We start from the raw sequence: 12,824 nt of genomic DNA on the forward strand, positions 1-12,824 counted from the left end.
AAGGATCACCCTAAGTAAAATTATCTATACAGCAATAACTTTCTCAAACAAGTTCAGTTCAAGCACCCAATTAAAAGTGATTCTTCTCATTAATTTCAGTGAGTTTTTTGGAGGAAGAATTTTGTAAGCAGTGAAGTCTTTTCCCAATAGGCAAATAACAATTCTTAAAAATAGTATTTAATAAAAAGGATAAGATCTGAAGACACAGGGAATTAAGGGGGGATAACATTCTAAGGAGCCAGGGAAAAAAAGAAAATAATTCTGAAGCCTTCCTAATATCTTTGTTGACAGAGTACAAATTTCAAGTTTCTTAAGAAACTTAAGGTTACAGGAAGAAAATCTATTTTCAGAAGAAGGTTATTCAATTCTCTATTATTCTGGAGACTAAAATGGTAATATTATTACTGACTACAAAAAATGAATTATTATGAAAATCTTAGATCAGAGAAATAAAACCATATTCTTTGTATAGTCAGATTAACCCATCGGAGTAGCATTTTCTCTGATATATGTGATGATAATGCTGATATATCTCCCAGACAATTTACTACATCTTCTTGTTTTACCAAACAATCAATTTAGAATTCAGTGTCTTTTGTGGCAATAATATCACAGGTCTCACTGAGAAAATGTATTGGGGATTTTGAAGGGAAAACCTGAAAAGATTCAGTAATAGGAAAGAAAAAATAAACTGGTAGAAGGACTCAATATTTGAAACCAAAAGATGCCCCAGGGAAGATCAATAAAAAAGACTAAACTGTGCCATACAATATTGAGTTCGACACAACTTTAAATAACATCTCTTAAGCAAAACATTGCAGCTGCTGGAATACCCCTAGGAACGATTAAAATGTGTGAAAGTATCCACGAATCTCAGCACTGGTCCCTTTAGCTAAATACCAATGCTGCTAACTACCAAGTGAAAGTAACATGCAAAGCTGTTTATTTCAAGAGGAATAGATAAAACAGGAAAAGAATAAATACTAAAATAGTAAATACATGCAAAAGCACCCATTAAGTTCAGAGAGTTCTTGCCATTCCAGTAAATCAGTGAGAATTTTCTTCTCTGCTGTAGAAGAACATTTTACTAACCATGAGGTAGTCATCATTGTTCCACATGACCACCAGTTCCATCTCCATCAGCTTGGCTACCAGGCGGATGTTGCATCCGTAAGGTGCTATTTGGATTCCACTGCTGGTGTAAGGTAACTGAATGACACTGAAATAAGGTGAGAAGAGAAGCCAACCTCATAGCAAGATTATGCAGGTATTCGTTATTTATTTTGGATATGATACACACCCAGTCTGAGTACTTGCAGCAACACGAAACAGATTTTTTTTCCCTTATAACTGTGACATTTTGAAATGTGTGAAAGTTTCTGTTGATTGAAAATCTACATGAGCAGTTTCATAGAAGGATCACAAAAAAATGGTTTGCATAGTGATTCTACTACTGACAATGTTTGCACAGGACTTGGCATATTCACTTAGTTTAGTTTTATTAGAGCATAGTTATATATTTCAAGAACCATGAAGTTGGTGTGAAATTAACGTTGATTATCCCAAGGAGAGTCTATGGAGTTTTAATATAAGAATTATGACTGAAAACTGACAAGATCAGAGAAACCTATAAAGAAAATGTTCTAGAGTGCGAGTGCTTGATGGGAAGTAAAGGAAGTAAAGTCCAGTTAGGTGTGTTACCTTTAGTAATTTGTTAATTTATTTTTGACATAAGCAGTCATCAGTGCACCTGCTACATAAGTCCCTGTTCCTGCTATATAGCTCCCTGCCTTCTCTAAACACTCCACACCCCATTCATGGCAGAATCTTACCCAACACTCCTGATAAAAATGCTGCCTTTCTCAACAATGACAACAGAAGGCCCAAGCTCAATAATGATCCTTGCAATTTTTTTGTCTAGCCCACGACGGAACTGGATGTTGAAGTCTGGGCTGGTCTCCTCACATACAGTTGCAAAGATGTAGTTGCAAGTCCCAGCGAAGTCATATTGGTATTTATCAAAGGTTGAAAAATGCCCTCCTCCCCAGGTAGAACAGGAATCTTTGCTCAAAACTATAAAAGAGAAAGAAACATGGATTTAGCATATTTGCTCATTGTTCTGATTAGCATTTCAAATATAAATACTAGGACAAGCTATTAAGCTTCTGCTCAGATTAATTCTGTAAACAACATTCTAGCCCTCTGTTTGGTTTTTCTATTCTTTTGTAATCTCAAAATTTTATCTCAAGTCAGAAAATGAAACAATACTAGGAGTGAGAGCAATATTCTCATTTACTGTAAGCAGAAGAGAATTCCCTAACTTTCTAGCTTGGGAAAAGCCTTTTCAACTCCTATGGGTAATACAGAGATTTAATTTCTTATTTCAGGCTGCTAGGTCTGTTTGCAAAGGTGACAGCTTGCTACTGGACAGAGTTTTAACATCTCAGGCACAGCATTTACCAAGCTGTACTTGGCATTACTGTATCATGATTAACCACACAGTCAAATGACTAGGTACCCAAAGATAGTCTTCAAAGCCCAACTTGTAATTCCACACTTTCGTGTGACAAAGTTCCAGCCATTTTTATAAATATACAGATTGTTTTAATCAATTTTCATCTTTAAGTAGTCTGGAAAGTTCATCTAAATAGACAGATTTTCAGATGTGGAAATGAGTCAAAAAAAAAAGAGATACAACTCCAGCACCTGCTGTTAAGATAGTTCTGCACCTGGTTATAGCATTTGAACAGTCCCTCTGAAGCTGATCATTTTTTTGAAGTACCTAAAATTATGTCCTCAGTTCTGTATTTCCAGACATAGTTGTTACTTTCATTTTTAAATTATTTTTGCTTATGGTATCATATGAAGCTCAGGTATCTTAGCATATATATCTTAGAGTTACAAAGTATCAGATAAGCTTATCAAAGTCTACATGCAATTTACATTTATTGTTTTAAAGCCAAAATATCTCTTAACTGTAAAGGAGAGATCAAATTACTGGAGAATGCTACTGGTTTTATTCAAGTCATGCAGAAAATACTGTTTCCCAGCGAGCGGTTACCTGCTGGCAAAAAGTACTCCTCTTCCACACTTCTGTTCTGTCCTGAAGGTCTGACTGGAAAATAAGAATTGGCTGATTGTTATCATTGATCCTTCATGCCCAACTCCAGCTAGTTTAATATATTGTGCCTGAGTGATACTGACCACCAAACCCCAGAGTGTGCCAAGGAATGATTACCCAGGGGCTGCACAATGTTCAGAGTGCAAGAGGTGCCCCTTTCAATAAATACAGGAGCACAGTCACTGTATTTGTTTTTATTTAATTCTTATCAAAGAAAAATAACAAATGGGAATGTCAACAACTCAAGGAAGTTTAAATACAGATTATGTGTTTGTCTTTTGAGTTCAGCTTTTACTAAATAATATCTAGGGATTTTCTTTTAATTAGTCTATATCCATGCTCTACTGTTTCTCTTGTTGTAAGAACAGACAGCAGACAGATATGAGTTCCTGAATATTTGAGAATTTTTTGTCAGATTAAAAGTCTTTCAACTATTTTTACTTTAAGGATGAACTTCATGTAGCTTCTCTATGCTTATACTGAATGAGAATTCTCCTAATTCAAGCTACTCTCAGTTTCTTCTGCCTAAATAAATGCTTATTATAATAAATTTTCATTTCATATAATTATTTTTGTTATACACCTCCACATTTTCCCCAAACTGGATAAAGAATTTCATTCAGCCACTGGAATGCAACAAGCTTTGGAGTACAGAGAATGGAATTCTAATGGTATGCAGAAGCAAAGCATAATATTTTAGTGTAAAAACATTAAATATATTAATTATCAAGAAGATTGGCTGTAAATAGAATAGGATAGAAAAAAAAATTGAACATTAGGACTAATATCCTTACTTATTTTAGAAAGGATATTGTGAAAATTTTGTGTTTTCAGAAGGGCTATAACCTTTTGTATCCCATAGCAGAGGAACATAATGTCCTGTAAAATATATCATGTTAGCATGATGACATTCATTCCTTCCTGCCATGAACATGGCAAACTAAATGACTATTGAATGAACTTCAAATTTAGAAGTCAGTGCCTCACATTTCTTCAGATAGGGACATGTGAAAAAGTGTGTTGGTTCTGCCTAAGGATTGATGTAGCTCTGTATTTTATTTCCAGCAGTGACCATTAACAGCCTGCCCAAGGGAAGACTACCATCAGATCAGGCATATATACTTCCACAGATACTTCTCAGCCTCCAATTATTTTCAGTTCAGGGAATTCTGTGAGGCTATTGAGGTTTTTCTGCTTACCCCTCCCTTGTGCTTCCAAGTCCTTGTCAACCATCATTTTGAACAGAGCCAAAATTTCTTTATAGCAGGAAATTCCACAATAACTACAGTCAAAATTTACCATTAAATTTTAATAATGAGTTAATGTTTTAAGGATACCTGCCTTTCCAACCATACTTCTGATATCTAATATTTGAAATATTTTAAAGCTATAATATGCAATCTTTTTTTTGTTCTGGCATTGTTTTACACAAGTCAGATAGTAGTAGTAACTCACTATTTATATTTCTCAAACTTAGAAGGACTAGCACAAATTTACAGTAAGTAGGTGGCTGGAGTTAATTTTGCATACAGATTTGGATGGATGCACACAAGTCATTCTTTGGAGTTAAGGGAAAACTGCTGGTAAACTACCAGAAGTGTGGCAGCAGCTGGCACACATTCAGCTGAATGCTGAAGCAGAGATCTGTCCTAGTCTGACCCCACTCTAGCAGCTGGCTATAAAGGTGAAGAAGAAATATTCCACACTCTGATTGCCTATTTGCATATAAGTTTGTTTTAACCTGAAATCTTATCTATATGAAGAATATAGATAGATCTTATCTATATGAGGAATATAGATAGATCTTATAGATAAGATCTTCATATAGATCTTATCTATATGAATCTATATCTATATGTATCTATCTATATATATATCTATATACATAGATCTTATCTATATGAAGAATTTATTTTCCTGCATTTTGCAATATCAAAAAAATCCATATCCTAAATTTTTAGATGGTATTAGGCAGTAATATGTAGGAATGAAAATCAAACATACCACGAAAATTACCCCAATAGCATATTTCTAAGTGTGGAAGGCTATTAAACTGCTCACAGTTTCTATCCCTGGGTATCAAAACCTCAGCATGGCACGCTAAAGCACTTTCCATTTAGTTTAAAACTTACCACAGTGAGACAACGCATTTGACAATCTTTTTACATGCAAAGTCTTCTTTCGGAATTTCTAAAATTTAATGCTTCAAAACATATGGTCCTTGAGGCAAAGACTTATTTTTATTATGTGGTTTGTACAGTGCCTTCTGCAATATGGACTTGATACTGAATAGAGTTGTCACTCACACTTAAATGCAAACATTATAAACTAGGTCAGACACTTACTTCTTTGCAGAGATTCTGTCTGTTTTTGGAGAAGAATGGGAGACCAATAATTTCCTTCAAAAGCTGTGAAAGGAAAAAGACAACACAATTAAGTTATTCTCTGAGCAAAAGAAGTTGGATATTTGCATATTTATTTTGTTTTTAAGCATGCTTTAAGTCAAAGCAGAGTCAGCACATATGAATTGTGCTCTGTCACACAAATATGAATGACAATTATCATGGAAAATCACATAATTCCTGTTACATAATTAGGTAATAGAAAATTCTTCTGTACTGGACAAATGTTTCCAAAATTTGCCAGAAATCCTATGCAATATGACAGCTCCTATACTTCATACTAAAATCCTATGTTCCTGTTTAAAAAAGTGGGATAAATCTTTACTCATGTTTTTGAGTTCTTGTTTCACCACCTGGGTAGAAGTAGTGGAAGAAATAGCCAAAAGTGTGAAAATATAGGGAAAGTATTGTCCGGTGTGTTCTTCACAAGAACTGTGGGATCAGGAGCTGAAAAGCAGGAAATCCTCAGGCGTAGCTGTTGCTTTTGCTGCTCACGTTAAGGCAGAATGATGCAAGCTGCTCCCTTTCACATACCTCTTCACAAAGCTGGGTTTGCTTAGGAGAAGCCAAGGAATGTTTAGCAAATGCTGAGTGCAGTGTGGTTCCTTTTCCATGTCAAACACAGACCTGCTGCATGAGCACAACTGTTCCATGTTTTCACACATACCCAAAGGCTCTTTCACCCAGGGTTTTCCTCCAGCACTGCTGAAGTGAGCTTTCAGAGTCAATAGCTGGGTGGTAAAAACTTAAACAAGATACAGGAATAAAAGACCTAAGGTGCTCCAGAAATGTGCTACTCAAATTTAAATTTTCTCATATCTGCTCTTTCTTACATAGTAGGAGCAAGTATCTTGTAGAACCCATATAATCCTCAATTACATGGTTAGGATATTTTGCAACATAGAAAATGTTGTGGCAGAAGGTTTCTTTTATCAAGTAAGCCAGGCCAAATCCACATAAATATCTGTATATACACTACAGCTCTGCAGGGTGCTGTTGCTTCCTTGGATACTGCAGCGAGTGGGAGCCTCCAGGGAGCTCACCAGCTGTAGCAGATTCTCAGCCAATTCCATGCTGTGCTGCTGAAGGTGAAGTACTATTTGCCATGTGCTACCTCAAGGGCTGCAGGAAAACAGGCGAGGCTCTGCCTTTTATGTAAGGCTAGGTTAAAGCAGAAGAGGGAATTTTGGAACTGAGTGTTTCAGCACATCCTTTTGCTTTGGAGCTCAGATGCAGACATCTCCAATATTCCCATCAGTCTATACCTCAATTCTGCTATGAAACAGTACTTGCTGAAAGAAGATGTTATCTGGATAAACTAATCTAAGTTTTTAAGAGCTAAAATACTATCCTGGTAGAATTGTATACAATGAATATTTTGGCATAAGGGAAAGAAATCAAGGACATAAATTCAGTGACAGAAGTGCTCCCATCCTAATTGTTCTAATAGCTTAAAATGGCATTTATCTCAGCCACTCCCAAGTCGTCTGACACACTCATCACAAAATCATTCTAATCCTATTCACACTGCCTTGCTGTCTAGAACTGGTCAGCACTGGTCAATAACTGAGATTTTGCCAATGTTTTAGAAAACCTCCACGGTTGGCCTGCAACTCAGCAGGCATTTCCAAAATCCAGCATGCTCCTTCCAAGTTCCTAGTGAACCATGCATCACAGTAAATACACCACAAAAGGAACAGTCAGTTTGTGGCTTTCAAACCAACACTCTTCATGCCCAGAGTTGCTGGTGCCTTTTTTGAATGCCTGGATTTTGATACCTGCATTTGTTCAATAATCTATTATTGCTGGCTTTGCAGTTTTCCAATCATTACAGTTTAATCCTAAACTTCAGACACTACATGAATGGGATTTAGAAGTGTGTAAAAGCTGCCTTCCAAGGATATTAGATTTCCAGGGATTGAATATATGCCTAAAACATAACTTCAGGTCAGATCTATCTATAGAGCTTGATGTAAAGCAAAATGTCTAATGGACAAATATTTTAGGTTAGAACAGACAAATCAGTTTACAAAGCTTGTTTGGTAGCTTTTCAAACTCAAGAATCTAAGCACTGCAAACAAAATTGAACATGTACTTCAGGTTTGGTGAAGATTGAAAACGACTATGGATATGAAATCCATTTTAACTTTTTGCCCAAAGACTAGCTAATAAAACAAATACAGAGCCATCTGCTATCTGCCAATCAGTCTGTATCCTGTCAGATCAAACTATTATACTAATAACACCACAGTAATTATTCTCAGCATGTGCCTTCTTTTCTCACACTTAACTCTGAAAAGGATAGTTAAATCTTCCTGGCAACACTATCAACTAGAAGCACACAAAATGGCAGATTGTACAGATGTAGCAAGTACTATGGCTATGCAGAAGTTGTATTTTGCATTCATTTAAGATATTTTCATTAAAAAGGCTGTCCTAATGTTAAATGAGATTTCTAAAGTACTGAAATCTTCCTTTCTGACATTTTACCATTACTGCAAGTATTCTGTTTTCCTTTGAGAAATTATATTAAATACTTATTTTGAATTATCTCAACAGAAATACTTATTTTGAATTATCTCAGTAGAACTTTAACTAGAGTTTCACTTCTCTTGGATAAAGGAAGGTTTTACTTCCAATTCCCACTCTTCTCCATCTGGCCAACTTTCTTGAGAATGATATCTGTTGAAGTGCAGTTTCTGTGAGGCCAGCCTGTCTAGTTCATGGCAGCAGTACAAACCAGGGAACATGACTTACTATGAAGAAATAAGTAATTTTGTTCCTATACTCTGGTTACTATGAAACATCCCTATGGGAAAATACAATTTCATGTTGTAATGGCTTCAATCAAAGTATTTCACATCAGATAAACAAATTAAAACAAAACATTGAAATGAAATCTTTGTACTTCCAACTTGCAGAAATAATTTAAAACCTCTGTTTTGTAAAAGGTTCAGTTTTTCTATTCTAATTGGAGCCAAACAGAAATGTTGAAATGTGAGATGTTCTGGAAAGGACCAGAACTTTCAAACAAATGATAGAAGCCTAAAATTAAACTTAACACTGAGGGTACTGGTAGAGCTGTAACTGTAATACGAGTTATCATTTGCACATGTTCATGATGATTTCTCTTCAGTATGAAATTTTTACCTCCTTTTGTCTCTTGCAAACAGATATGTGAACAGCATAAATCAAGGTGCCTTTCTCATTACATACTTCATAAGAAAAAGTATGACTATACACAAACCTCTCAAAAGGATCCATGCAGTTTTGATTATTGAAATAGCTAAATGGGTGAAGGCTGAATTTAATCAATGAATCAGCATCTCTTATTAAGAAAAGGCTCGAACTAACACTTTTAATCAGGTTTCAAACTTCTGTAGATTTTTTTTACTCAAGCATGTTTACTGATTTTCTTTTTTTAATCACTTTCCATCATATTACACATCAAATTATCAAATATATGTCCTTACAATCAATATTTACATTTCTACCTAGAGACAGACTCAGCTACAGAATTTGGATGCAGATCCATGAAGAAGAGCATTAAATCCCGGCTTTGGTCTGACTCATTCTAAGGAAACAACACTTGGATCTAAAGTTCAAAACAATGAGCACCCTGCATGTTGTCCAATTTAAGAATGTACAAATCAACATCCAGAAATTGCCTGATTTCAGATCTTTCCTTGACAGAATGAAATCTGTTTGCTTTCACAGTCTCAATCTTGTGAGGCATTCCAAGGACCTTAAATATTGACACATCCCAAAGGAGAAAACTGCTCTGTAAGAATTTTCTAGATCCTGATTCTAGTGTTTTTATCTTTAAAATCAGCTTACTACTTTGTAGAAAAAGTTCTGGTTTGGGATTACCAAGTTTACATGTAAAGCTTGTGGCTGTGTAAGTATCTACAGCAATTTTGTATTTGATTGCATTTATATGAATACATCTATTATCTAAAATAGGAAGTCATGTAGATGAAGATTTTGCTCTTGCAGGCAGCAAAACTTGGGGTTAGGACCCACGTTCAGGTACTTGACTTGATATTGGTTACAATGGTGTTAATACAGTGAATGGAGTTACACCTGATTTATAACAATACAGCTGAGGTTAGAAATTGGCTCTGAGGATTTACTAAAGGGTTGAGTTACTTATATTTTAATTATTTTCATGCTACAGTTTAAGTAATTGATTTAAGAGCAATAAATGTTCCCATGCAATTTGAACTACATGATTCATTAAATGTAGTAAACACAATACAGAAGAAATAAATTTAACTTTGTTTAACCAAAAGCAAGCGAGTATGCTTTTTAGCAGCTTGAAATCTTTTCTTGAAATTCTAACTGTAATAACTGGTAATTAAAGAGAATATACAGAAGAGATTAAAAAAAAAATCTTAAGCCATGCCAAACCATGGCAAAAAAGGCTTATTCTCAAGAAACACACTGATAACATCACAGGAAGAATAGTGAGTAAGGCGGCTGAGTAGCTACAGAGACAATGAACTTACCTATGAAATCTTTCAGAAATTACACATTCATCTGGTATACAGGTGGGTTGGATCAAAAAAGACTTCTTAGAAAGATTGAAGGATTGTACAGAATAATACATGGAGGAATACATCAAGAGTCATGTAAATTTTTTAGACTAGAACCATTTGCCTGTTTTCCAGCACAGGATTCTTTCTACCACATCATTCTTCAAAAAAGAAATGCCATCACATAGCTCATACTTAATGGTTTTTGCTGTTTACATAACAAAGAAAAATTATTTTGATTATCACTCCACACAGAATATATACAATATATATCTGCAATGACATCGCTAGGACACCAGATCATGAACACCTGAAGGATGAAGGCACTTGGCAACTCAGAAACACAACAAAAGTCCATTAAAAATATTCCCTGTAACTAGGGAATGAGTTTTAGGGAAGGATCCAACAAATCAATGACCAACTTTCTGAAATAGTGAAGAATGAATTATTTTATTTCAGTCATGTATTTATAAAATAACCTGTCGTGTTTTAAGATGAAGCAAAAAAGAAGAAAATGTGTAAACTGAATTCTGCAGTTTGTGGGAAAGGAGAACAAAACCCGAACCTCTCGTGATGTCATACTGCAATTTTCTTTCAAGTCATGTACCAAGAGGAGCCCAGGCACCTTGGACTTACCAGCAGAGTGCAGGAAACTGCAGAAGATGAGCAGTACCAGAGTTGGGAGCATGATGCACACTCTGCCTGGGCAGTGTTCTCAGTACTCCCCTCTGTTCCAAGCAGGTAGTGCCAATGCTGCCACTTTCTAGGCTGCCCTCTTCAAGCTTGGATGGTTTATATATAGAATTGCAATGCCCTCCCTCATTCCCACAGCTTGCAGAAATTGTAACAGCAGAGTACCCGCCCAACAGGATCTCCTCTTTATCAAGTTCAACACATCTAAAAGCCACTTAGAAAAAGAAGAAAAAAGAAAATGCAAACCTCCCCCAGTTCATTATCATTCTTACAAGGTTTTTATAATGGCTTCTATTTGTAGCATCTCAAACACTTTTACCTGCCTTCACTGAACAAATTTTGTATTATAACCAAAAGCAAAAAGAAAAATAACACACAAATTATGATCACTAGCTGATAAGAAAAGGAATAATATTGGACCAGCACACAAAGTGGAAGAATGAAGTACAGGAGTTTTGGAAGTGCTGAAAAGACTGTGTGAATAAAAGATGGTAAGACATGAATGAACCGAGATACAGAACTCAGATTTTTGTATTAACTCTTCTTTCATTAACTTCCATTCACTCTCCTGGGTGATTGTGTCCATCTCTCCCTTGTGTGACTTTTTAAGCAAACTGATAAACTTCGGCTGGGTAAAGAGGTCCATGGCACAACTGATTTCCTGACTATGCAAGGGAACTAAGTACGCCCTTGCCCACCACCTTAGCACTGCCAAGGGCAGAGGGCAAACTCTGTTCCAAAATGGGGTGGACTATTGCACTGTGGTACTTTGGAAACTTCCACAAGTTAATCTCCACCTTCCTGCCAACATCACACATCAATTCCACTTCTGTTACACTTGAATCTCTCCACATTAGAGGTGAAATGTTGAGTGCACTGGATATGTTCAAAACATCACTGCCACCACTGATTTGACAGTAAAACAAGAATTTTCTTGATCCTGTCATTTTTCATTAGCAAAATAATTGCTTGTGGAAAATACAGTCTCGATACAAGAAAACTTTCCCTATAAAATATAAAATGCATGGGTTATCTCTCCATAGGAATTTCTTCAGCCTTTCCTGTTTTCACCTATGCAATACTGAGTTGAGCAGGTGAGCCTCTGAAGAAAGTGGGAATAGATGGGGCCTTTTCCTTGGCAATCTGCCTGCACAAGAGGTGCCTGCCCTGTCATCCCCACCAATATCACAACAACCAGATCATAAACCATGCCCACAGCTGCCAACACTGTGCATGCCCTGGTGGTTCCCTGTGCTTCCAGCATCCAGGGGCAGTGCTTTAAGGGTCAGAGAAGGGAAGGTAAGGAAAGGTAAGGGAAGGTCAGGCCAGGGGAGTGAAGGGGAAGGGAAATTCTCAGTTACCTCTTCTGAGTGGTGGGAAGAAGCTCGGGAAAGACAGCAACTTAACATAATTTCAGCCATAGCTCAACGTGCTCATAATTAAAATGAGAACATTAAATTTTAATTGACATGAAGGTCTGCCTTTTTGGTTTTCACGGTTGTTTTTTTCCCCCTTACAACTCCCCTTATCCTCTCCCCAGCAACAGAAGGTAGATGAAGCATATGGCTGTTGATAGAACAGCAACACTAAATTAATAGAACCAAGACCCTAAATTTAAAAATTTCTGTTGAAAATTTTCTGCATCTGCCTTATAAAAGCCCTAAAGTAAACAAACAAAATCACTTGTCACTTCTGAAAATCATGACCCAGGTGAAAAATAGTAAGTTCTCAATACAGCCTCTAACCAGACTGATACTATGATAAATATATAATTAAGATTTCACAGCTGTAGATATTACATTAATCTAAAACTTAGAGCTGATTTGCCAGAAATAAAGAAATCTAAAACATAATTTCATTTTTTCCACTTCTAAGAAGCATCTTCTTTATGAAGATAAGGGACTACAGTGCTCCCTAGCAACTCAAACTTGGTAACTGATAGTGTCAGACAGCAATTTACCTTTCTCTGACAGAAGAGAAAAAAAATTCATCACTGTTGTCAAATAGAATTTTTTTTGTAATACATTTTCATAGTCTTTCTGTCAAGCAGTAATAAATTAAAACAGCTAACAT

At 36.0% G+C, this 12,824-nt stretch overlaps 1 protein-coding gene across 1 annotated transcript in view; it reads right to left on the reverse strand.

The window, feature by feature from the left end:
- Positions 1-12,824, reverse strand: part of MUC6 (mucin 6, oligomeric mucus/gel-forming) — a 56,917-nt gene that overhangs the window by 30,650 nt on the left and 13,443 nt on the right. The window contains exons 3-6 of the mRNA XM_053945858.1: positions 5,467-5,529; positions 3,062-3,115; positions 1,833-2,073; positions 1,093-1,219 (exon numbers count right to left, since the gene is read on the reverse strand). Of these exons, the coding sequence (XP_053801833.1) occupies positions 1,093-1,219; positions 1,833-2,073; positions 3,062-3,115; positions 5,467-5,529 (485 nt within the window). The remainder of the gene's footprint in view (positions 1-1,092; positions 1,220-1,832; positions 2,074-3,061; positions 3,116-5,466; positions 5,530-12,824) is intronic.

This window comes from Vidua chalybeata, chromosome 6 (genome assembly GCF_026979565.1).
Source record: "Vidua chalybeata isolate OUT-0048 chromosome 6, bVidCha1 merged haplotype, whole genome shotgun sequence".
Taxonomy (NCBI): Eukaryota; Metazoa; Chordata; class Aves; order Passeriformes; family Viduidae; genus Vidua; species Vidua chalybeata.